The sequence below is a fragment of the Staurois parvus genome, unplaced genomic scaffold, assembly GCF_062004578.1.
Source record: "Staurois parvus isolate SC_StPar_1 unplaced genomic scaffold, SC_StPar_1.0 ptg001743l, whole genome shotgun sequence".
Lineage (NCBI taxonomy): Eukaryota > Metazoa > Chordata > Amphibia > Anura > Ranidae > Staurois > Staurois parvus.
Window position 1 is genome coordinate 162,691 of NW_028319539.1, and position 26,493 is coordinate 189,183.

Consider the following 26,493-nt stretch of genomic DNA (forward strand, 5'->3'; position numbering starts at 1 on the left):
AGGTCAGAGGTGTAGAAAATAAGGAATCAGTCAAGCATGGAAGTCCTTTCCCACCATATTGTGGGAATCAGAAAAGGGAAAAGAGAGAAGGGAGGGTAAAAGGGATTGATCTAGGGCAGGACCCCTCAAATTTTGTCAATCCAGTGTATGTTTTTTTTCAACAGTACCAAGCCCTTATGAAGGGGGGGCAGGGGGGAGTTGTGCTCCCAAATCATGTTGACATTTAATTAGACAAAAATCTGATCAAAATGAAATCTAGGTTTCGTATGTTGCTCCTTACACATTCAGTCCCTACAGTGCAGAACAAATGGTAAGTCATTAAGGGGGAAAGATCAGTCTTGAGGAGACCACAGACAACACTGGTGACTCTTTTTTTGTCTGCCTTTTTTGGGGCACCACTTCCAGAGTTCAGTTCCTCTTTGCGAATGAGTCGTTATGAGATTTTTCATAAAGCCCAGCCATGATTTTGTCAAATTTATTCTGTCTGGTTCTATCCAAACAGCAGTTAGTAGCATGTCTCTCTAGATGTCTCTGGAACTCTCTACCCCAATCTATCAGACTATCGCCTACTCTGCTCACTTTTAGGCAATCTCTGAAAACCTCCCTCTTCAGGGAAGCCTATCCTGCCTTCAGCTAATAATGGAATCTTCTACTCCTCCTACCAGTCCATCCCCCACAGTTATTTTCCATTTTCATAACGGCAGTTGGGAAATTTAATGGCATTTATTTAATGGTATTTAATGGCAGTTGGAAAATGACAGTTATTTTTGACTGTTGGAAAATGACAATGCATTCTTGACAGTGGCAAAAAATGACACTGCATTTTTGGCAGTTGGAAAATGGCAGAAGTTTTGTACTACTATCCCCTCCCTCTTAGAATGTAAGCTCCCAGGATCAGGGCCCTCCTATCCCTCTTGTATTGAACTGTATTGTTGCTGTATTGTCTCCCGTTATATTGTAAAGCGCTGAGCACACTGTTGGCGTGATATAAATTCTGAATAATAATAATGTCCTCGAACCTACAAATACCTGTCATTGATGTATATTTTATGGTTCTTTTTCAGGGTCACATCAGTAGCTCTTCCTGGAATGAATGCTAGCTTTGTGGTGTATATGACAATTTATACAGATAATACCTTTAGCATTCCACTCTCAGACAACTCCACATTGAATATAGAAGATACTGTATACATCTCAGTGGTCATGCCTGACTTGGACATGAACATTTTTAAGCTCAAAGTGGTGAGAATTTACGTCTCTGCTGGGGAGTCAGAAAATGTGCAGTACGATTTGCTTCTTAATGGGTAAGTGTCCAGAATCCCGAAAAGAAAGAGTCATCACAGTTATATACAAGTGGATGAATTAAATAATGTGTGAGATACATGTGACAACCTCAAAATGTCAATGTAGTCCATGATGGGAGGTGGAAACAGACACTGAATTCCAGGGAAACCCTGTGATACACTATATTGCCAAACGTATTGGGGCACCCCTCCAAATCATTGGATTAAGGTGTTCGGAATCCATCCATGGCCAAAGGTGTATAAAATAAGGCCTCTAGGCATGCAGACGGCTTCTACAAACAATTGTGAAAGAATGGGTCGCTCTCAGGAGCTCAGTGACTCCAAGTGTGGTCCCGTGATAGGTGGCCACCTGGGCAATAAGTCCATCCGTGACATTTCCTGGCTACTAAATATTCCACGCTCAACTGTTAGTGGGATTATAACAAAGTGGAAGCCACTGGGAACAACAGCCACTCAGCCACCAAGTGGTAGGCCACGTCACATGACAGGGCGGGGTCAGCGCATGCTGAAGCGCACAGTGCGCAGAAGTCGCCAACTGTCTGCAGAGTCAATAGTTAAAGACCTCCAAACTTGGTGTGGCCTTCAGATGAGCCCAACAACTGTGCGTAGAGAGCTTCATGGAATGGGTTTCCATGGCTGAGCAGCTGCATCCAAGCCTTCCATCACCAAGTGCCATAGTGTAAAGCATGCGGCCACTGGACTCTAGAGCAGTGGAGACGTGTTCTCTGGAGTGACCAATCATGCTTCTCTGTCTGGCAATCCCATGGATATGTCTGGGTTTGGCAGTTGCCTGGAGAACTGCACTTGGCTGCATTGTGCCAAGTGTAAAGTTTGGTGGAGGGGGGATTATGGTGTGGGGTTGTTTCTCTGGGGTTGGGCTTGGCCCCCTAGTTCCAGTGAAAGGAACTCTTAAGGCGACATTTTGGACAATTTCATGCTCCAAACTTTGTAGGAAGAGTTTGGGGATGGCCCCTTCCTGTTCCAACATGACTGCCCACCAGTGCACAAAGCAAGGTCCATAAAGACATGGAGGAGCCAGTTTGGGGTGGAGGAACTTGACTGTCCTGCACAGAGTCCTGACCTCAACCCCATAGAACACCTTTGGGATGAATTAGAGCGGAGACTGTGAGCCAGGCCTCCTCCCCCGACATCAGTGCCTGACCTGACAAATGTGCTTCTGGAAGAATGGTCCAACCTTCCCATAGACACCCTCCTAAACCTTGTGGACGGCCTTCCCAGAAGAGTTGAAGCTGTTATAGCTGCAAAGGGCGGGGCCAACTCAATATTGAACCCTACGGACAAGATTGGGGGGGGCCATTAAAGCTCATGTGTGTGGAAAGGCTGGCGGCCCAATTCTTTTGGTAATATAGTGTATTATAGTGACTTGGTCAGCACAAGGTCACCTTGTATGAATGACATCACCACTACAAGAAGACAACATATACCCTCGGATACACAAAGTATTGGAGACAGAACAGCCAGCTAACTGACATTTTTGCAAGGTCAGCCTTTTTATTTCTTTTAATACATGTTAGCATAGGAGAGAATGTATAGAATTTGCAATGAGTGTTTTAGATACACCTGCCAGCAAAAGAGTTTAGCTTGATGTAAATACTCTTTGATGGGGTGTTATTGTTTTTAAAATCTATGTTTTATGTAAAGCTTGTGATTCTCTAGGTACATGGGGGCGGTGATGGCAGCCAAAGTTGCACATTACATACACAAGCGGTGCTATACAATGGTCATTCTTTAGAGGCAGCTCCAGTCGAATGACACTGAAAACAATGCCCTCTCTGTGTAGCTGATCCCTTTATTGCAGCAGTAATGCAGAATCATTGTAGTAGCTAATCTGTTTCACCACTACTGACTAATATGCAAATTTCTACATTTTATACAGTAACAATGTAAAAAAAACAAGCATATAAAAACTAAATTCACAAACACTATGTGGTCAAAAGTTTGATGACACCTGACCATTACACACACACTCACTGGCCACTTTATCAGGTACATCTTGCTAGTGCCAAGAAAATCTCCAATACACCATGACACCACCACCAGCCTGAACCAGATACAAGGCAGGATGGATCCACCACACTATGACACCACCACCAGCCTGAACCATGGATACAAGGCAGGATGGACCCACCACACCATGACATCACCTCCATCAGCCTGAACCATTGATACAAGGCAGGATGGATCCACCACACTATGACACCACCACCACCAGCCTGAACCATTGATACAAGGCAGGATGGATCCACCACACCATGACACCACCGCCACCAGCCTGAACCGTTGATACAAGGCAGGATGGATCCACCACACCATGACACCACGACCACCAGCCTGAACCATTGATACAAGGCAGGATAGATCCACCACACCATAACACCACCACCACCAGCCTAAACCGTTGATACAAGGCAGGATGGATCCACCACACCATGACACCTCTACCACCAGCCTGAACCATTGATCCAAGGCAGGATGGATCCACAACACCATGACACCACCACCACCAGCCTGGACCATTGATACAAGGCAGGATGGAGATTTTTTATTTATGTATTAATGTCATACATATCCATCCTCAACTTATATATAAAAGTACAAAGTAAAATAAATAGAATAAATAAATACAAAACTAAACAAAGAAACTGAAAAAGTCCCAACAACCCCTGTGGGAGAAATAATAAACAAAGAACATAAAAGTCCATAACCTGAAAGGAAAAAACGGAACTTATATACAATATGTGCAGTACAAGGCCTTTATGGCCAAGACCATATAATTAGGAGCCTTTATGGCTCAGACATAAACGTAAACCATAAACAATTTCCATACTAAACCTGCCGCTTACGGCCTATATGGCCCAAACTATACACAAAAACACCTAACCATTTTATACACTATGGGGGAGGGCTAAGGAACCCGCAAATCTTCCACGTCTGACACCTACAACCTACCATACAAAAGGCTACCAAAAAGACCGAAACGCAAAAGCTAGGGAGTGCAAGAGGCAGAAAACAGGGACAGTTCCCATCACCCGAGATCAACAGACCGCAGCAACAGGCTTGATGTTCCTCCACGCCTCCATCCAAGCCCTACGCCGCAGCCTGTCTTTCTCAAGACCCCGAATTTTCCCAACCTCACCAAGAATGTCACTCACCACCACCTGAACAGGGAGGACCTTCTGCCGAATGGAGACCTGACACCGTGCCATCCAAGTGTAGTAACGGACAACTAAGCTGACTAAAAACAAGGTGTCCAAATCAAAACCCATGCGACACTCGAATGCTCCGTACACCCACTCCGCATACGACATGCGATGGAGGAAAGGAACACCCAGAGACCCTCCCACCTGTGTATACACCTCTACGTTAAAGGGGCACTGAAGCAAGAAGTGGTCCATAGTCTCCACTTCACCCCCACACTCCGACCTCGGACAACCACGGTCATCCGGAGGACGGTACTTCAGGTTACCCCTCACGTAGAGCCTGCCGTGGAAGGCGAGCCAGGCCTGGTCCCGCAACTTCAGGGGGATCCGCTCCAGATTTATCAACCGCAAACCCTCCCTCAAAACATGGCCCGGGCAATCTCTCAAGGCCAGCGGCGCATGGAAAGCAGATGCCACAATCCTCTCACCCAGGAGCCTCCTAGGGAGGGACCGGACCTCCTCCGCAGTCACATGCCACCGCCGGAGTAACTTCAGGCACGGGGCCGCATAAGCCGGGAGCTTACCATGCTTGACCCGCAGGCTTCTCACTGGCCCACCACTCTCCCAACTGCGCAGAAAGGGTCCAAACCAGATCCGGAACAGTCCTACCCATGCAGGCGGACTCTCTGCCAGCATGTTACCAAAGTTATGTTTCAAGAACATCAGAGAGAAAAAGACCACCGGGTTGACCATACCTAGGCCACCCTCCCGCCTGGATGAGTAAGTCACGTCCCTCTTGACGAGGTTCAGCCGATTCCCCCATAACATCTGGAAGAAACAGCTATAGATCCTCGCATAGAGCGATTCTGGCAAGAGGCAAACAAAGCTGACGTATAAAAAGACTGGGAGCAGGAAAGTCTTGATCAAGTCAACCCTTTCCCTCAAGGAGAGCCGCCACCCCTTCCAGCATCTCACTTTGACCTCGGCATCCGACAGCCTGGATTCCCAATTTTGCTTGCTGTAATCAGCAGGGCCAAAATTGATGCCCAACACTTTGATGTTCGGCTGAGGCACTGGGAAGGCGTCCGGGAGTGAGAAGCTCTCACCCTCCCTGCCCATCCAAAGAACTTCACATTTGTCCTGATTGACCTTGGAACCTGATGCCTCGGCATACTGATCCATTACTAAAACCACCTCCTGCGCCTCCTCTGGTCCAGAAATGAAAACAGAAACGTCATCAGCATAAGCCACAACTCTCAAAGGCGGATCTCCAGTGGCACCCACCGGCACCCCGCTCACTGCCCCACCATCTAGCCTCCTGACGAAGGGGTCGATGGCAAAGGCATAGAGCAAGGGACTCAGCGGGCACCCCTGGCGCACCCCAGATCCAACCTCAAAGGGCTGCCCAACCCAACCATTCACCAACATGAAGCTCTCAGCCCCTTGGTACAAAGTCTTCAACCAGCCGATGAACCTCCCCTCCAAACCATACCGGTCTAGGAGATGCCAGAGGTACTTGTGATCAACTCGATCAAAGGCCTTTGCCTGATCCACCGCCAGCAAGTACTTTCCCCATCCTTCAGCCTTACATCGCTCCAGAGCCTCCCGGACAGCTAACACCGCTGTAAAGGTACTCCTGCCCTGAACCGAGCAATGCTGCTGATGGGAAAGCAAACTGTCTGCCACTGACGACAAGCGCCAGAACAAGATCTTCGCCAGAACCTTTCTATCGACATTGAGGAGGCTGATGGGGCGCCAGTTCTCAATAGCCGAAGGATCCTTACCCTTTGACAGGAGGATAACTGCAGACTGTCTCATGGAAGGAGGGAGAGATCCCTCATCCAGACAGCTGTTATACACTTCCGTGAGACGAGGTGCCAGGCGGGATTTAAAAGCCTTAAAAAATTCGGCTGTCAGACCGTCTGGCCCAGGAGTCTTCTTAATGGCCAGACTATCAATTGCTCTGGACACCTCTTCTGCAGTAATCTCTCCAGTCAAACTCGCCAGAGGGACATCACTGTCCAGACCAGGCGTGGATTCCAAAAAGCTCGACATCCCTGTCCGGTCAAGGTGCTTCTCACTCAGTAAATCCGCATAAAAGGACCTGGAGACCTCCAGAATCCCCGACCTGGATTTAGTCAGGGACCCCGTACTATCCCTCAGAGCAGAGATCGTCTTAACTGCTGCACTCCGTTTGCAATTCTGGAAAGGGTCGGGTGAGTGGTATTTCCCATAATCCCTCTCCAGAACCAAAGAGGCACGCCGATCATACTGGAATTGCCTGAGGAGAAGCTTTACCTCCGAGATTGCCCCCGAATCTCCACCGCTAGAAACAAGGCGGTCGAGCTTCCTCCGCAACCGCTGGTAGGCGTTATACTGTTTAAACTGCCGTCTCTTACCAATGGCCTTGAAAAACCTGCTGATCCGCACCTTGGTGAGCTCCCACCACTCAGACTTACTGCCGCAGAAATCCAGCACAGTCTCCTGCGCCTGAAAGAACTCCTCGAAAGATCGTCTCACCTCCTCGTCCTCCAGCAGAGACGAATTCATCCTCCAGATGCCCTTTCCTCTCAGCGGCGTGTCTGAAATATTCAAGGTGACAAATAGCATAAGGTGATCGGAAAACTCCACCGCCCGACACTCAGGTGCCGAGAAGGCAGAGTTCTCCTTCAAAAAAAACCTGTCTATCCTACTCTGGCTATTACCTCTCCTATAGGTGAAACCCGTGCCGTCTGGGACACTTTGAATCCAAGCGTCAACCAGACCTGCCTCCCTGACTATAGCATTTAGAAAAACGCTGTCGTATCCCAGCCTGTCAGTGAAGCCTCTCCTGTCCTTGGGCCTAGTAATGGTGTTAAAATCACCTCCAAAGACTACCAGCCGGGATGTAAAGAGGTAAGGTTTAATCCTCGCAAAGAGGTTCTTCCTGTCCCACTTGGACTGTGGGCCATAGATATTGATGAGCCGGAGCTCTTGCCCCCTTACGAGAACATCCAGAATCAGACATCTTCCGATCTCTACCTCAATTATCCGCCGACACGTTACCATGCCGGTAAAAAGTACCGCAACTCCGCTGTAAGGCTCAGCCGCAAGAGACCAGTAGGAGGGCCCACGCCTCCACTCACGCTTGGCCAGATGGACATCAGCCAAGGTGGGCAACCTGGTCTCCTGCAAAAAGAAAATATCAGCTTCCATCCCACTGATCAAAAATAAGGCTGTTTCTCTAGCACTTACAGACTTTATGCTGGCAACATTAATGGTTGCCACCTTTATCGGAGCGGGAACTGCCATTAAGATAATTGAGAGGGACGTTTCTTAACCCTCCTCCTGACTTTTTTAGCAGGGTCCCTTACACGCTTCAGGAGCCCTCTCGCTTCCTCATCCTCCATCGGAGAAGTGGGATCCAACTCACCCTCATCCCCCGATAGAGCCCCAAACCGGTTTTCCAGGGCCACCTCCCCCACCTCCAGAGAGGAGACTGACCCCGCAGGGGATAGAACAGGCCTATTATGCCTACCCCCAGACACCTGGGACCACCCCTCCTCCTCCTGAGCCCCTACCGGGACAGAACCCTGGGACTCCTGAGGCCCCTTACCAGGCTTCTCCCTCCGCAAAGGCAAGAGCACAGGGGGAGCGGCCACAACTACACTAGACCTTGCCTCCACCAACCCAGCCCCCCTAGCAGCCTCCCTCAGCAGTTTCTTGTTCCTAGGAGGGGGGACAGGCATGCCAGAAGGGGCGACAGAGGACACAACTGGGACAGATGGGGCAGAAGGGGCAGAGACCAAAGAAGCCTCAGCAGCCTCCACCTCCCCCGCCAGGGTAGCTGCCAAAGCCGAAGCAGCCCTCACTAACTCCTCCCCCGCCTCCTCCGCATCCATGCGGGAAAACTCAGCTGCCAACTCTCCCACAGGGAGGTTATGGAGGGCTTCTGGGCACCTGTTGTACGAGTGCCCCTCCGTACCACAGAGGTTGCACTTGATGATATTGCAATCTCTTGCCAAGTGCCCTATCTCCTGGCAGAGAGAGCAACGTACAACTGGGCAGGTGGCAGCAAAATGCCCCTTAGCCCCGCACCGGTGACAGACCCTCGGCTGGCCAGGATAAAAGATAATTAACCGATCCTTCCCCAAGAACGCAGAGGAGGGGACATGCTGGATAACATTCCCGACCACACGGAGGCGAACAGAAGCCGTCCACCCGCCGGTCCATATCCCCCGGTCATCCAGGACCTTTCCCAAGGGCCCCAACACATCTCCATACCTGCCCAACCAGACCTGGATATCCGCAGCAGGGATGGATTCATTCCGCACCAGGATTGTAACCTTCTTAACCAGGGACTGGCGGGACAAAAGCCGGGGGGTCAAACCCACCCACCTGGGACTGGACACAAAAGTGGCCTCATACCGCTGCCAAAACAAATCAAGTTGGTCAGGCCGCATGAAAGAGACATCATATTCCCCGGTCCCAACCGGAGCGATAAAGGCAAAGATTTCACTTGCCTGGAACCCCATCTCCAAAATCCGGTCGATTACCTCCCTCCTACCAAGGGGGGGACCCACCCCTGTCCACTTAATTTGGACAACATTGCGCCTGGCTGCTGAAGTGGGTAGGTTGCCTGCCCTTGCCCTGGCTGACCCCATGGGCACTGGACCACCCCTAACCGCCGCGGAGTAGCTCAACGCGGGCTTAGGGACACTTATACCAGGGGATCCTGCAGGAGGAACCACTGCACTGGCAGCCAAGACAGGGGGCACAGGCTGTGAAACACTGGGACCCCAGGGAGCTGGGAATTGGACATCACCCACCTGGGCAGGGGAGCCCACCTGGACATGACCCATAGGAGCCTGTACTAGAGGCTCAGAAGACAAATCCCCCTGAGGACTAATATGAGGCTGTACACCTGCAGCCATCACAACCCCCGAGGGGGCGGGGCCCGGCAGGACTACTGGGGAGAGGAGACCCCTAGTCAGAACCGTGGGGCGGACCTGCGCTCCTGACACATCAACAGATATGACATTTGTCACCCCCATGCCCGAGAATACCTCACCAGTCCCAGTAGCAGAGTCCTGTCCATTGTGTCCTGAGGGAAGTTCCCCAGCCTTAGCCAGCACCTCCTGCGGACTGTGATCCAGCCGCACGAAAGCGGCACGCTCCCTGGCCACCGGCTTAGCGGGTTTGCGCGGGATGACGTCACTTCCGGCGTCCACTTCCTCCTCCTCGGATGAAAACTGGAAGTCCGCATGACGCAGTTCCGGTCCTTCCTCCACCGTAAACTGGAGCCCACCTGCCAGCTCTGCCTCCTCCATCTGTGTCCCCCAATCTGTGGGATGCTGCCCAGGGGGGAGAGACTCTGATAATTCTACAGCCGCACGCTCCTCCATATCAGGCCGAACCTCTTCCTCCACCGACACAGCGGGCTCAGCCAGCCCCTGTCTCCTCTCACCATCCTCCGACAACTCCACTGCAAGATCCTCCACAGATGAGGCCTCCTCCACAGGGCCCCGCACAGCCGCTACCCTGCGGCTCCTCGCGGCCTTGAACTTGGCCTCATTTAGATACCGCTCACTAAGGGCCCCACTCTTCCGCTGCAGCGCCAAAACATACCGCTCCTGTTGGGACACCTGGAGCTCCAAGGCCTCCAGACCTGGCTTCATCGCCTGCCTCTTGGAGGACCACACGCGTAAGTAAGAGGTGCGCAGCTTCTTCAAACCAAGAGACAGCTTCTTAAGCTTTGCCCCCTCCTGCTCCACCAGCCTGATCCGAGCCGCCACACGCTCCCTGTATTGGGAGTAGGTCTCCCCCATCTTTGGGCCCGTTCCCAGGTCCTCCACTGCTGGGATTTGGAGGCCGGTACTAAGTCCCTCCAGGGTACTAACCTCGCTGGACTCAGGTCCCTCCTTCCTTCCTGGATCGGGCAGGGCACTTGGGGTCCCAGGCTTTGGGGCCTTCTTCCCTCCAGGACTAGGCCCAGGGTCTTCCATCCTGTTTAAGCCGGATACATCCCCTGAGGTCCCAGGCTTTGGGGCCTTCAGGTCAGCAGAACCAGGCCCAGGGACCGACATCCCACCTGGGCTGGGTTGGGGCAGGCAAGCCCCAGGCCCCTCAAGCTGTCCTGCAGCTCAGCAGCAGCAGCTCCTCACACAGCCTCTCCTCACAGATCCAGGAAATGACTGACCTGCTGTGCAGGCTGCAGTACCAGTGCTGGCCAGCGGATCACCAGGCAGGATGGATCCACCACACTATGACACCACCACCACCAGCCTGAACCATGGATACAAGGCAGGATAGATCCACCACACCATGACACCACCACCACCAGCCTGGACCATTGATACAAGGCAGGATGGATCCCCCACACCATGACACCACCACCACCAGCCTGAACCATTGATACAAGGCAGGATGGATCCACCACACCATGACACCACCACCACCAGCCTGGACCATTGATACAAGGCAGGATGGATCCCCCACACCATGACACCACCACCACCAGCCTGAACCATTGATACAAGGCAGGATGGATCCACCACACCATGACACCTCTACCACCAGCCTGAACCATTGATACAAGGCAGGATGGATCCATGGTTTCATGGTGTTTACATCAAATTCTGACCCTACTTCCGAATGTCACAGCTGGTCCAATTTTGGTGATCCTGTGCGAATTGTACCCTCTGTTTCCTATTCTTAGCTGTCACGAGTGGCACCCGGTGTGATCTTCTGCTGCTGTAGTCCATCTTCTTCAAGGTTGGACTCATACTCAGATGCGGTAAGACACCGCTTAGTGAATTGTCCCCTCTGTTCAAAGTTCGCCCTTGAGCATTCCAACCTAACGAAACAGGGGGGTGTTTGGCCCATCTCTCATAGGGACACATCACAAACGCCCCATAACTGCATTCAACGCACACAGTTGTGATGGATTACTGCGGCATTTACTGGGTAAAAACAGGTGGTGAGGAGGCGTCGTATTGCTTCCTCACCGTCTGTCAAGCACCTCTGAAATGCGATCCGAACATGGATTGCTTTTAGCAGGCGCTGCAGTATAGACACAAGTCTAAACCTAGCCTAACTGTGGATTGATTGACAAGCTCTGCTGGAATTCTGTTCCAAGGATCCACTACTGTTTTGGTAATGCCAATCTAAGGTCAGTTTTACCTTTTCACCTACTATTTTGTCTTTTCCCACACATTATAATAAAATTTCCCCTTCCCCTTCCCTTGGCTTCCTGTCAGGATGGAACAGGAACACAGACAAAACACATTTTTAGTGGCTTATGGAACGGTTACAATGTCTGACTATGTTTCATTTCTGTTGGTGACTTTCTGTCCAGGTGACAACTGCTCCCCGATCCCTTGTACAGGTGTCACAGAAACAGGAAGTAAGGTGAATCTCCTGAATGGAGTCGCAGAAATAAAATCTGAAACTGAAATGTTAAAGCTTTCCCAATTAAATAATAATAAAATAAATGGCGAACGTTAGGTTTTAAAATAAGGCCATAAAATAAAATGTGGAGTTTATTTATTTCAGGTACTTATATAGCGCCGTCAATTTACACAGCGCTTTACATATATATTGTACATTCACATCAGTCCCTAACCCTCAAGGGTTGTACAATCTAAGGTCCCTAACCCTCAAGGGGCATACAATCTAAGGTCCCTAACCCTCAAGGGGCGTACAATCTAAGGTCCCTAACCCTCAAGGGGCGTACAATCTAAGGTCCCTAACCCTCAAGGAGTGTACAATCTAAGGTCCCTAACTCACATTCATACATACACATACTAGGGACAATATAGACAGGAGCCAATGAACCTACCAGCATGTCTTTTGAGTGTGGGAGGAAACTGGAGTACCCGGAGAAAACTTTTTCTTGACCTCCGGAACGGATTAAAAATTGGTTTTCAATACATTTACAAATTTTTTGTTTAATCGCGTCCCTGTACAGTATTTATGCCTTTAAAGTACACTGTATAAAGAGTTTTGAACAGATAAGACTTTTTTTTACTTTTTTCTGACCTCCGGAATGGATTAATTGCTTTTCAATGCATTCCTATGGGAAACTGCATTTTGGTTTACGAATTTTTCGCAATACGAAAAGTGCTGCAGAATGAATAAAATTTGTAAACTGAGGTATGCCTGTATATTGTACATTCACATCAGTCCCTAACCCTCAAGGGGCGTACAATCTAAGGTCCCTAACCCTCAAGGGGGGTACAATCTAAGGTCCCTAACCCTCAAGGGGTGTGCAATCTAAGGTCACTAACCCTCAAGGGGTGTGCAATCTAAGGTCACTAACCCTCAAGGGGTGTGCAATCTAAGGTCCCTAACCCTCAAGGGGTGTACAATCTAAGGTCCCTGACCCTCAAAGGACGTACAATCTAAGGTCCCTAACCCTCAAGGGACGTGCAATCTAAGGTCCCTAACCCTCAAGGGGTGTACAATCTAAGGTCCCTAACCCTCAAGGGGTGTACAATCTAAGGTCCCTAACCCTCAAGGGGCATACAATCTAAGGTCCCTAACCCCCAAGGGGCGTACAATCTAAGGTCCCTAACCCTCAAGGGGTGTACAATCTAAGGTCCCTAACCCTCAAGGGGTGTACAATCTAAGGTCCCTAAACCTCAAGGGGCGTACAATCTAAGGTCCCTAACCCCCAAGGGGTGTATAATCTAAGGTCCCTAACCCTCAAAGGGTGTACAATCTAAGGTCCCTAACCCTCAAGGGGCGTACAATCTAAGGTCCCTAACCCTCAAGGGGGGTACAATCTAAGGTCCCTAACCCTCAAGGGGCGTACAATCTAAGGTCCCTAACCCTCAAGGGGCGTACAATCTAAGGTCCCTAACCCTCAAGGGGGTACAATCTAAGGTCCCTAACCCTCAAGGGGCGTACAATCTAAGGTCCCTAACCCTCAAGGGGCGTACAATCTAAGGTCCCTAACCCTCAAGGGGGGTACAATCTAAGGTCCCTAACCCTCAAGGGGTGTACAATCTAAGGTCCCTAACCCTCAAGGGGCATACAATCTAAGGTCCCTAACCCCCAAGGGGCGTACAATCTAAGGTTCCTAACCCTCAAGGGGCGTACAATCTAAGGTCCCTGACCCTCAAGGGGCGTACAATCTAAGGTCCCTAACCCTCAAGGGGCATACAATCTAAGGTCCCTAACCCCCAAGGGGCGTACAATCTAAGGTCCCTAACCCTCAAGGGGCGTACAATCTAAGGTCCCTAACCCTCAAGGGGTGTACAATCTAAGGTCCCTAAACCTCAAGGGGCGTACAATCTAAGGTCCCTAACCCCCAAGGGGCGTATAATCTAAGGTCCCTAACCCTCAAGGGGTGTACAATCTAAGGTCCCTAAACCTCAAGGGGCGTACAATCTAAGGTCCCTAACCCCCAAGGGGTGTATAATCTAAGGTCCCTAACCCTCAAAGGGTGTACAATCTAAGGTCCCTAACCCTCAAGGGGTGTACAATCTAAGGTCCCTAACCCTCAAGGGGGGTACAATCTAAGGTCCCTAACCCTCAAGGGGCGTACAATCTAAGGTCCCTAACCCTCAAGGGGCGTACAATCTAAGGTCCCTAACCCTCAAGGGGGGTACAATCTAAGGTCCCTAACCCTCAAGGGGCGTACAATCTAAGGTCCCTAACCCTCAAGGGGCGTACAATCTAAGGTCCCTAACCCTCAAGGGGCGTACAATCTAAGGTCCCTAACCCTCAAGGGGTGTACAATCTAAGGTCCCTAACCCTCAAGGGGCGTACAATCTAAGGTCCCTAACCCCCAAGGGGCGTACAATCTAAGGTCCCTAACCCTCAAGGGGCGTACAATCTAAGGTCCCTAACCCTCAACGGGCGTACAATCTAAGGTCCCTAACCCTCAAGGGGCGTACAATCTAAGGTCCCTAACCCCCAAGGGGCGTACAATCTAAGGTCCCTAACCCTCAAGGGGCGTACAATCTAAGGTCCCTAACCCTCAAGGGGTGTACAATCTAAGGTCCCTAAACCTCAAGGGGCGTACAATCTAAGGTCCCTAACCCCCAAGGGGTGTATAATCTAAGGTCCCTAACCCTCAAGGGGTGTACAATCTAAGGTCCCTAACCCTCAAGGGGTGTACAATCTAAGGTCCCTAACCCTCATGGGGCATACAATCTAAGGTCCCTAACCCTCAAGGGGTGTATAATCTAAGGTCCCTAACCCTCAAGGGGCGTACAATCTAAGGTCCCTAACCCTCAAGGGGCGTACAATCTAAGGTCCCTAACTCACATTCATACATACACATACTAGGGCCAATTTAAACAGAAGCCAATTAACCTACCAGCATGTCTTTGGAATGTGGGAGGAAACCCATACAGGCACAGGGAGAACATGCAAACTCCAGGCAGGTGATGCTGGGGTTGGGATTCGAACCAACGACCGGAGTACTGCCAGGCAGACATGCTAACCATTTAGCTTTGACCATTGACTTTGATTGACAGGACTACATAGTTTTAGGAATTCTGGCCATAATTGCTGCATGCTATATATTATATTGCACTGTCATATTATGTATCAGAATCATTTCTAGAATATTCTTTGTGATATAGACGGGGGGAACTAAACCTCGATTGTTTCTGTGTCCAGGTGTCCAGCTGGCGGTTTACTAGCTGACCTACTAACCGTGATCGCCAATGGAATCAGCATTGAATCTCGCTTTGCTATGAAGGTCTTCCATATCTCTGGTTCTGACAGTATCAGGCTTTCTGCCGATGTCGTACTCTGCGTACAGAATTGTGCCTCGGTAAGACTTAACACACACCTGGAGGATAGTCTGATTTCTTCACTGGAAATATAATATATATAATATAATAAAAGAGGACCTGTCATTATGGGACGTTACGGTTGACTTGTTTTTACATGAACCGGCTGATTTGTTCATTCTAGGAAAAGTGACAGGTTCTCTTGGTTGCACTTCCCTCTGATATTTACCTTCCCCACACTTCCATGATGCTGTCTTTGCCCCTTTTGGAGCCATACGTTGACAGTCCTGTGTGAGCTTAGTGCGGGTCCATGTTGGAGCTTACACACGGATAATGATTGTCTAGGGTAACTGGTACATGCTCACAGGGGACAGCAGGTGGGCGGGTGGACAGAATGTTCCAGCACCACAGCTTTAATTTCTCCAATCTCAAATGATCCAGGACTTGTCACGCCTTCCAATTCAGCATCAGCCTATCATTTCTGCAGCACCCCTAGCTTTAGGAGGTAGTCATGGCCAATACTTCCAGCTTAGGGGTTCTTAGTGGGGAACTCGCAGGGCTGGGACAAGGGGTGGGCAGGAGGGGCAGCTGCCCCGAGCGTGGTGGGGATTTAGGGGGTTTGCTAGAAGGTGTGATTTAGAGGGGGGAGGGGGGTATTTGTACTAGGAGAATGGATTTCTGTTAGGAATTGGGATTGGTTTGTGCTAGTAGAGATAATTTGGGGGATTTGTGCCAGGAGGAGAACATTTTTTTTTTGGGGGGGGGGGAGATTTGTACTAGGAGAGTGGATTTCTGTTAGAAAGGGGGATTGGTTTGTGCTAGTAGAGATAATTTGGGGGATTTGTGCCAGGAGGAGAACATTTTTTTTTTGGGGGGGGGAGATTTGTACTAGGAGAGTAGATTTCTGTTAGAAAGGGGGATTGGTTTGTGCTAGTAGAGATAATTTGGGGGATTTGTGCCAGGAGGAGAACATTTTTTTTTGGGGGGGGGGGAGATTTGTACTAGGAGAGTAGATTTCTGTTAGAAAGGGGGATTGGTTTGTGCTAGTAGAGATAATTGGGGGGATTTGTGCCAGGAGGAGAACATTTTTTTTTTGGAGGGGGGATTTGTACTAGGAGAATGGATTTTTGTTAGAAAGGGGGATTGGTTTGTGCGAGTAGAGATAATTGGGGGGATTTGTGCTAGGAGGGAGGATTTGGGGAGGGAGAGAATTTAAGTTGGGAGGGGGCATTTGTACGGGAAGAGGGGGATTTTTATTTGGGAAGTATTTTGGCTTGCAAAGGGAATTTATGCTTTGTGTGAAGATTAGTGCTCTAAATTTTATTTTTAATTTTTTTTTAGGGGTGGGGGACACACACACATAATGTTCATACCTTTTTTGGGATGCTAGATGGCCTCTTCCTTGCATTTCCGGCATCACTGGTGCCAGGTTGTTAAGCCAGATGCCAGCGCAGTCACCCGTTCACTGATCAGGAGGGAAGCAGCAGAGCCCAAAGCCTCCTACCAGCTCTTTACTGTACAGAAAGGACCATAGCACAATTCCCCCCTTAGGAACTGACCATGACCCACCACAATTTACACACCCGCAAGCAAGACCTTGCATTTGCAGGTGTACTCGGGCCCCGCGTTAGCTCCCCGCCACGGCTGAGGACTGCTTCGCAGTAGCCTGGTTGTCCAAGTAGGTGCATTGAGGGCCTTCTCTGACTACTCAATACCAGAACCCACTGTCACCAGACCACCACCTACTCCTATCCCAAGCTGGCTGCCAACTGTTATTCATTTCCCATAGGCATCGCCTTAGGCTGTGCTGGAGCCTGCTGAGGCCCACCTTCACACTCCATTGTGTGACATAAGAACAAGGCCATTTGTTTCCTATTGCTGCTTTTACTGAACTTCCATGTGTTGGCATTAACAGGTCCACACACTGGTACTCAACAAACATGTTCCACACAAAACACTTCTGTCCCAATGCTGCTATTTCCTTGGTGTCTCAGATGTACAATGAAGGGATTTCGGGGCCATTAGCGTAACGTCCCTGGAACAAGACATTCTTCTCTACATGCCCATTTCTAGATTCCATTTCATAGTCCATTACTTTGGTTTCAGCCCAGACCAGGAAGGCCTGCAAAGGGGAAGGCTTTGAGATAACTTATTTCTTCTTCAAGGTTTCTTCTCCCCATGCCTTGTACACCACCCCATCTCCTCCCACCATTAATATATGCTGACATAGGGGAAGAAAGAACCATACAAATTGAAGAACATAACTAGGCACAACCATTAATAACCCTCTTACAGGCTCCCATGGGACAGTCCTCATAAATGAACCTCATGAGATATAGGGAAAAGGTCATGTCTCCCTCCATCCAGAATTCAAGGGATGAATCTGGTGGCTTGGAACGTGCATTAAAGTATCAGTAATAAAGGCCATCAAGCAAACCTTCCATTGAACAGACACAACGCAAGGCGTACTTTAAAAGTGCATGACCTTGGGATGTTATTGTGACTGCCCGACACCCCAACTGGGCATCTCCACCAAACTACAGCTTCCTCCACCCCATAGCAGATTTATCCCAAACATCAGACACAACCAATGTTGTAGTAAAACAGGGCTGACTTTATTAACAAACAGCACATCATTTATGCACAAACATCTTCCCCCTAGAGAGGTATGGAACACATTACAAGTCCCAGGAGAAAAATTACATTCCATAAACAAACAAACAAGAAAACAATGTATTCCTTCCCGGCACCTAGCAGTCTGAAATCTTTTCGGTGATTAAACAAAGTGAGAGCTTATCACCTAAACTGGAATCCCCCCCCCGTGCATAACACATCTCTGCAGGATAAAAGTTCCACTGAGCATGCCAAGGGGTCCCAGAAAAGTCCCTTCAGCCCTAATTGGATGGAAAGGGAAGCTGGTGTAAGTCACGGCCAGCCAGGTACCCAGGGAAGTGATAGAACTCTCTTGGGGAAAAGGTTCCTTGTAACCCCGAATGGGGGGTCTCCTTAGCCCTGGGTCCATAGTCGTTGGGAACAAGGCTGGCCCCCAGCCCCTCCAGGAGCCCAAGTCACGGTGCTTTCCACGACAGTTATCTTCACTGCCTAGTAATCCACTGACCTAAATAAAGTCTGCAGCCAGTGAAGTCATAACTCCTGACCTCCATTGCTTGACGATGGGCCAGTGACTGTCCAGGTAGTGAAGCCCCCAGCTAGCACCTTTAACCCCCCTGGTGGTATTCCCGAGTGTAGCTCGGGATAAAGTTTCAGTACCACAAGCGGTAACCCCCCCGAGCTACACTCGGGAATACACTGCAGCGTTGCTCAGGGATCCCTTCTGCACTTACCTTGTCCTGCGCTCCCGCGATGTCCCCCCTGCAGTGTCCCCGGCCATCTCCTCCAGCCGATGGCGGCATCTGTCTTCCGGGTTCCGTTCCCTGCGACGTCGGGACGTACGGGGGACGGAACCGGCGGGAAATTTAAAAATTTTAAAAAATGACATTCACTAAATACACTAAAATCACATAGTATAACATTACTGTATCAAACCATTTCACATACATTGTGTCCCGAGTGCTTTGTCCGGCACCCTGCCTGCATTTTTACCGCCCTTTCTGCCTGGAAGCTGAGAAACGTCCATGGCGTCCAAAAAGCGTCCCTTTAGGTCAGACGCGGTTTTAGACCGGCTAGAGAACAGCGATAGTAAATCAGAACCATTTGCAGAATTGAGTGATAATGATTGGTGGGGGAAATTCCTCATCAGACACTGAAAACGATTCTGCGACTGAGCTCAGCGATGTGCGAACTTGGCGCTATATTTCACATTTCAGTGTTTTTGGTTTGATTATATTATTGAATTACATTTATTATTATATTATTATTTTTTATGATTATTTATCAAATTATAATTTATGATTTTGTGTTTCAAATTTTATCCTCCCCGGGATGTTTACTAGACTCTTGTTCGGACAGATTTCAGTGAGTTATCCCTAAAAATTACAGGCCTACAATAAAAAAAACGACATATTTCCATGCAAAAAAATGTAACGCTTTGAGCACAGAAATACTGACATAATCAGACCGCTAGGGGGGTTAAATCAAGTCTTAGTACCCATATTTCTGTAGTTGTCACCTACCAATCTACCCTGGATGTTGACCAGAGCTAACCAACCCTCTGCTACTGGAGCACCGGGGTGGAGAGCCTGACGGAGGTCCTAACCCTTCCCAAAACTAGAAGACGTTTTGGCTGAAGTTAGGGCCCGTTCACACTTGACTTTATTTTGAACTCTTGCCAAATGCCCCTATAGCATTTGACAGGCATTAGGCAGGCGTTTGGGAAGCATTTTTAACGCTCCCCAAAAGCTCCAGAAACGCCCTATGCACGGTTTTGAGCCGGTTGATAGGCAAGTGTTAAAACCGCACCACAAATGCCTATAATGAAGTTAAATTGTATTAATGCTCCGCAAACGCCTCAAAACCGCGTCGCAAACACCTGCCAGGCATTTGAGGAGTGGCACCATAGACTTGAATGGGAGGCTTCAACTCCTCATGACTTGACATGAGGCGTCAGTTTTGCCGCGGCGCAACGCAACGTGACGCTAACGCTTCAGTGTGAACAGCACTGTGTGCTGCCATGTGCAGAATTTTCATAGGCATTTGAGAAGCATTAAAAACGCCTGCTGACGCCTGCTGACAAAGCTAGTGTGAACTTAGCCTTACACGTTTATTGACATCTGTTGTGGAAAGTGTATTTCAATAGCACAATACTCAATAGGTCATTTTGTTTTATATATATATTACAGGACTGCACCCCACCTACAGTCTCTCCAAATACAAGTAAGTCTTCCTAACATCTCTTCGTACAAAATCTGTTTTGTAACAGCAATTCCATGGAATCCTGATGATACATTGCATTACGTTTCCTTTGGTCATGGTGCCGCACCCCGACACTTTACAGGGCGCACAACTGTGTTAGATCAGGTTATTGTTTTTATATTCAAATTAATAGGAATAAAGTATAAAAGTACCCAGAACAGTGTTTTGTACTTTAAAATAGGGGAGGGCTAGAACCTTGGGGTGTTCCTATTATTGTAAAAGTGAAAAGTTGACAATAAAACGTATGAACAAAGTTACCAATGAAGTGTGTAAGCGATAATATTGAAGTGAACAAACAAAACCAGCGCTCAAATCTTCATACAGACTAAGATAACTGAAACTGTCATTCGTAGAGGTGCAGCCCTTAAAGATCGGGAAATCTTGATACTGGTGAGCAAAAGCAAAACGGCGCACTCTCTTCGTGCATTAATGTAGTAAACCAACAATTTATTATAAAGCATAAAAATGCACTCACAAACCAAAGGGGGATAAAAACAGGCAAGAGTCCATAATAACAGTCCAAAGTGACGATAGACCCTCAGTGAGGTAAACTAACGCGTTTCGGGAGACAAACTCCCTTCAACAAAGCCCTGAGGGGAGAGCGGATATAGTGAATGCGGGGTCCGGGGAGAGCGGATATAGTGAATGTGGGGTCCGGGGAGAGGGGATATAGTGAATGCGGGGTCCGGGGAGAGCAGATATAGTGAATGCGGGGTCCGGGGAGAGCGGATATAGTGAATGCGGGGTCCGGGGAGAGCGGATATAGTGAATGCGGAGTCCGGGGAGAGCAGATATAGTGAATGCGGGGTCCGGGGAGAGCAGATATAGTGAATGCGGGGTCCGGGAGAGCGGATATAGTGAATGCGGGGTCCAGGGAAAGCGGATATAGTGAATGCGGGGTGTGGGGAGAGCGGATATAGTGAATGCGGGGTCTGGGGAATGCGGAAATAGTGAATGCGGGGTCCGGGGAGAGCGGATATAGTGAATGCGGGGTGTGGGGAGAGCGGATATAGTGAATGCGGGGTCCGGGGAGAGAGAATATAGTGGATGCGGGGTACGGGGAGAGCTGATATAGGGAATGCGGGGTCCGGGGAGAGCGGATATAGTGAATGCGGGGTCCAGGGAGAGCGGATATAGTGAATGCAGGGTCTGGGGAGAGCGGATATAGTGAATGCGGGGTGTGGGGAGAGCGGATATAGTGAATGCGGGGTCCGGGGAGAGAGAATATAGTGGATGCGGGGTCCGGGGAGAGCTGATATAGGGAATGTGGGGTCCGGGGAGAGCAGATATAGTGAATGCGGGGTCCAGGGAGAGCGGATATAGTGAATACGGGGTCCGGGGAGAGCGGATATAGTGAATACGGGGTCCGGGGAGAGCTGATATAGGGAATGCGGGGTCCGGGGAGGGTGGAGAGCCATACAGGGGATCGGATCCAGTAATTGTCCCCCCACGCTGTGCTGATCACCCTCCCTGCCCACATCTGATTCAACCAGCTGCCTGGGACCCCCTGCTGGCCTGGACCTCATACAGGAGGACTGGTGGTACCCCCTATCCACGGCCCTGATGACCACATTCAGGTCCCTGCACTTCCTCTGGGGTTCACATTGCCTTGTTCCTGCCATCTTCCTCCTGGACACGTCTCCTCGCCTCACCCGGTCTGCCATCTCCAGCAACTAAAATACAGAGTTCCAATGAGGCGCTGATTGAGGAACCGTGCTGTAAAGGGTCCAAAAAGCTGTCCTGTTTGGCAGACCGATTTTGGGGGGTTGTTAACATACACACCCTCAGCGGTTCGCATGAACGGGGTGCGAATCCGACGCGGTGCGGAATTTGCACAGAAAACGTTGTGAATTCCTCACCACATCAGCGTGAACCCGGGCTGAAAGTTGCTTCAGAGTCGCTTCAAAGTAGCACTCAAGTCGCAAGGCAAAGTCGCACTGCAAGTCGCTCGACTTTCAGGTAGCAGTAGCGTGAACGCCATTGTGAACGCCATAAATCGAACATACGCAATGTTGGTATTGTATATACTGCATGTCGATCACCAGTACTTTATTACTAAATATTTGTTCTCAGATTTCCATCGCAGCCAATCAATGTTTGAATCTTGTAATATACCCCAGATAATGCGCTATATACCCTTTTCTGTGTCTGCAGCATCTGTAAGCTGTGAAAATGAAACCTGCGCCAGTGATGAGTACTGCGATAGCAGCGGCACCGCCTGCCAGTGTGATTCCACCATCTACCCCTATGCAGGTATAGTATGCTATAATCCAATGGCCATAAAGGCTCCATGTACACTGCAGCTGATAAACGCACGTTCAGGAGCTTTTCTGCATTTTTTTCTGCAGCCCCTGAACTCTCCCTAATGTCCTCCTATGTGCCCATGTACACATCTTCGTTTACAGGCAGTTGAGTTTACAGTCATTTTTTTGAACACCCCAAACTTGCGTTCAGGAGTAGATTTTATCAGCGTTTTAAACGCCAAACGCTTGTAAACGCTTGTATACGCATGTAAAAGCGGCTAACCACATTTATAAGCGTTTGCGTTTGGAATTTTTTTTTAACTCTTCCATTTCCAGATGCTGTCCAGAGCCTTTTTCATCATGAAATAATGCATGCAAAGCTTTTTCCCGGTACTTAAATGGACCCGATACACTGTACTTTGAAGTTTCGCATGAAAGAAAATATGTGAGACACTGATGCAATAATTTCTGCACAGAAATGAGCCGGAACACATCCAAACACCACAAAAAAACAGACAGCTAATCTCAACACATACTGCTCTCTCTGCTTCTGCTCTCTCTGCTTCTGCTCTCTCTGCTTCTGCTCTCCCTGCTTCCGCTCTCCCTGCCTCTGTTCTCTCTGCTTCTGTTCTCCCTGCTTCTGTTCTCTCCGCTTCTGTTCTCTCTGCTTCTGTTCTCTCTGCTTCTGTTCTCCCCGCTTCTGTTCTCTCTGCTTCTGCTCTCTCTGCTTCTGCTCTCTCTGCTTCTGCTTTCTCTGCTTCCGCTCTCTCTGCTTCCGCTCTCTCTGCTTCCGCTCTCTCTGCTTCTGCTCTCTCTGCTTCTGCTCTCTCTGCTTCTGCTCTCTCTGCTTCCATTCTCTCTGCTTCTGTTCTCCCCGCTTCTGTTCTCTCTGCTTCTGTTCTCTCTGCTTCTGTTCTCTTGGCTTCTGTTTTCCCGGCTTCTGTTCTCTCTGCTTCTGTTCTCTCTGCTTCTGTTCTCTCTGCTTCTGTTCTCTATGCTTCTGCTCTACCTGCTTCTGTTGTGTTCTCCCTGCTTCTGTTCTCTCTGCTTCTGCTCTCTCTGCTTCCGTTCTCTCTGCTTGTGTTCTCTCTGCTTCTGTTCTCTTGGCTTCTGTTCTCCCCGCTTCTGTTCTCCCTGCTTCTGTTCTCTCTGCTTCTGTTCTCTCTGCTTCTGTTCTCTCTGCTTCTGTTCTCCCTGCTTCTGTTCTCTCTGCTTCTGTTCTCTCTGCTTCTGTTCTCTCGGCTTCTGTTCTCTCGGCTTCTGTTCTCTCGGCTTCTGTTCTCTTGGCTTCTGTTCTCCCCGCTTCTGTTCTCCCCACTTCTGCTCGCTCTGCTTCTGTTCTCCCCGCTTCTGTTCTCCCCGCTTCTGTTCTCCCCGCTTCTGTTCTCCCCGCTTCTGTTCTCTCTGCTTCTGTTCTCTTGGCTTCTGTTCTCTTGGCTTCTGTTCTCTTGGCTTCTGTTCTCCCGGCTTCTGTTTTCTTTGCTTCTGTTCTCCCTACTTTTGTTCTCTCTGCTTCTGTTCTCCCCGCTTCTGTTCTCTCTGCGTCTGTTCTCTCTGCTTCCGTTCTCTCTGCTTCTGCTCTCCCTGCTTCTGTTCTCTCTGCTTCTGTTCTCTCTGCTTCTGTTCTCTCTGCTTCTGTTCTCTCGGCTTCTGTTCTCCCGGCTTCTGTTCTCCCGGCTTCTGTTCTCCCTACTTCTGTTCTCTTTGCTTCTGTTCTCTCTGCTTCTGTTCTCTCTGCTTCTGTTCTCCCGGCTTCTGTTCTCCCGGCTTCTGTTCTCTCCGCTTCTGTTCTCTCCGCTTCTGTTCTCCCTGCTTCTGTTCTCTTTGCTTCTGTTCTCTTTGCTTCTGTTCTCTCCGCTTCTGTTCTCTCCGCTTCTGCTCTCCCTGCTTCTGCTCTCCCTGCTTCTGTTCTCTCTGCTTCTGTTCTCTCTGCTTCTGTTCTCTCTGCTTCTGTTCTCTCTGCTTCTGTTCTCTCCGCTTCTGTTCTCTCCGCTTCTGTTCTCTCCGCTTCTGTTCTCTCCGCTTCTGTTCTCTCGGCTTCTGTTCTCTCGGCTTCTGTTCTCCCGGCTTCTGTTCTCCCGGCTTCTGTTCTCCCGGCTTCTGTTCTCCCGGCTTCTGTTCTCCCGGCTTCTGTTCTCCCGGCTTCTGTTCTCCCGGCTTCTGTTCTCCCGGCTTCTGTTCTCCCGGCTTCTGTTCTCTTGGCTTCTGTTTTCTTTGCTTCTGTTCTCCCTACTTTTGTTCTCTCTGCTTCTGTTCTCTCTGCTTCTGTTCTCTTTGCTTCTGCTCTCCCTGCTTCTGCTCTCCCTGCTTCTGTTGTGTTCTCTCTGCTTCTGTTCTGTTCTGTCTGCTTCTGTTCTCTCTGCTTCTGCTATCCCTGCTTCTGCTCTCTTGTACCATGTGACAAGCTGTGACCAATCACAGCTCTCACAGTATTTCTCAATGGCTGCAGGAGTGCAGCTAGAGAGAAGGAGAAATTATTGCTTTTACACCCAAAAAGGCTGTAAAAGCAATCAGTGTAAAAAAAAAAAATCTTCATCACCCCAACAAGTAGTGACACTGTACTGCTAGGGTGACAGTATGTTAAAAAAAATCCATAAATAATAATATAAAAAAAATAGGAATGTAAAAAAAGTTTTGAAAAATTATAAGTTTTGGTTATAAACTAATTTGGGTTATTTTATTTTTACTAAAAAAATAGCTGAATACATTTTGGCCAATATTTATGAAGAAAGATTATTTACTTGCAAAATTTTATTAGAAAAACACTTTTTTTTCAAAATTTTTGGACTTTTTCATTTACATAGCAAAAAAAAAAATCCCAGTGATGAATAAATACCACCAAAATAAAGTTTTATCTGTCACAAAAAAATGCAAAAAAATTCATATGGGTACAGTGTTGCACGACAGTGCAATTGTCATTCAAAGTGTGATAGAGCTGAAAGCTGAAAATTGGCCTGGGCAGGAAGGGGGTGAAAGTGTCCGGACTGGAAGGGGGTGGAAAGTGTCCGGACTGGAAGGGGGGGAAAGTGTCCGGACTGGAAGGGGGGGGGGAAAGTATCTGGACTGGAAGGGGGTGAAAGTGTCCGGACTGGAAGGGGATGAAAGTGTCCGGACTGGAAGGGGGGGAAAGTGTCCGGACTGGAAGGGGGGGAAAGTGTCCGGACTGGAAGGGGGGGAAAGTGTCCGGACTGGAAGGGGGGGAAAGTGTCCGGACTGGAAGGGGGGGAAAGTATCTGGACTGGAAGGGGGGGAAAGTGTCCGGACTGGAAGGGGGTGAAAGTGTCCGGACTGGAAGGGGGGGAAAGTGTCCGGACTGGAAGGGGGGGAAAGTGTCCGGACTGGAAGGGGGGGAAAGTGTCCGGACTGGAAGGGGTGAAAGTGTCCGGACTTGAAGTGGTTAAAAAATGCTTCTAAATGCAAATGCTCATAAACGCGGTATGCAAACGCAGCTACACAGATGTTTTTTAACCCCTTCAGGCTGGCGCCTCCTGGTCCTTTAAGAGTTTCAGAAGCCAGGAGGCAGGGCGGGGTTTATGGTCATGTGACCGTCATGACGCGGTCACATGATCGGGAAAGGTACCTATCAAAAGAGGAGTTCGGGACTTTTCCGTGAGTACTGGACACGTGTGCTGGGAGCGGGCAGGGCGCGCTCTCGGCACATATGTCCTTTTTTAATAGAACGGAAATGTGTGGCCACTCAGCTTCTAGGCCCAGACACCGGGAGGCCGCACATTTGCGTTCGCCCGGCGTGAAGAGGTTAACCTACATTTTCCAGCAGTCAGTTTCCATCATTCAGAAGTGGTTTCCAAACGTCCCGTGTACATGGAGCCTAATAGGGCTGAATTAAACATTACCTTCCTACATACTCTATAGCAGGGGTCTCCAAACTGCGGCCTGAGGGCCGGATGTGGCCCTTTGCTAGCCTTTATCTGGCTTTTGGGGCACTATTCCTGATTTGATATGAGGTACTATTCCTCCCACTGACACCATTGATGGGGTACTATTCCTCCCACTGATACCAATGATGGGGCACTATTCCTCCCACGAATACCAATGATGGGGCACTATTCATCCCACTGACACCAATGATGGGACACTATTCCTCCCACTGATACCAATGATCGGGCACTATTCCTCCCACTGATACCAATGATGGGGCACTATTCCTCCCACTGATACCAATGAT

At 49.3% G+C, this 26,493-nt stretch overlaps 1 protein-coding gene across 1 annotated transcript in view; it reads left to right on the forward strand.

Annotated features, from left to right (window-relative positions):
- The window catches only part of LOC149434534 (uncharacterized), a 103,402-nt gene that overhangs the window by 47,562 nt on the left and 29,347 nt on the right, over window positions 1–26,493 (forward strand). The window contains exons 14-17 of the mRNA XM_089663670.1: window positions 1,065–1,304; window positions 15,077–15,233; window positions 19,992–20,025; window positions 22,219–22,317. Coding sequence (XP_089519796.1) covers window positions 1,065–1,304; window positions 15,077–15,233; window positions 19,992–20,025; window positions 22,219–22,317 — 530 coding nt within the window. The remainder of the gene's footprint in view (window positions 1–1,064; window positions 1,305–15,076; window positions 15,234–19,991; window positions 20,026–22,218; window positions 22,318–26,493) is intronic.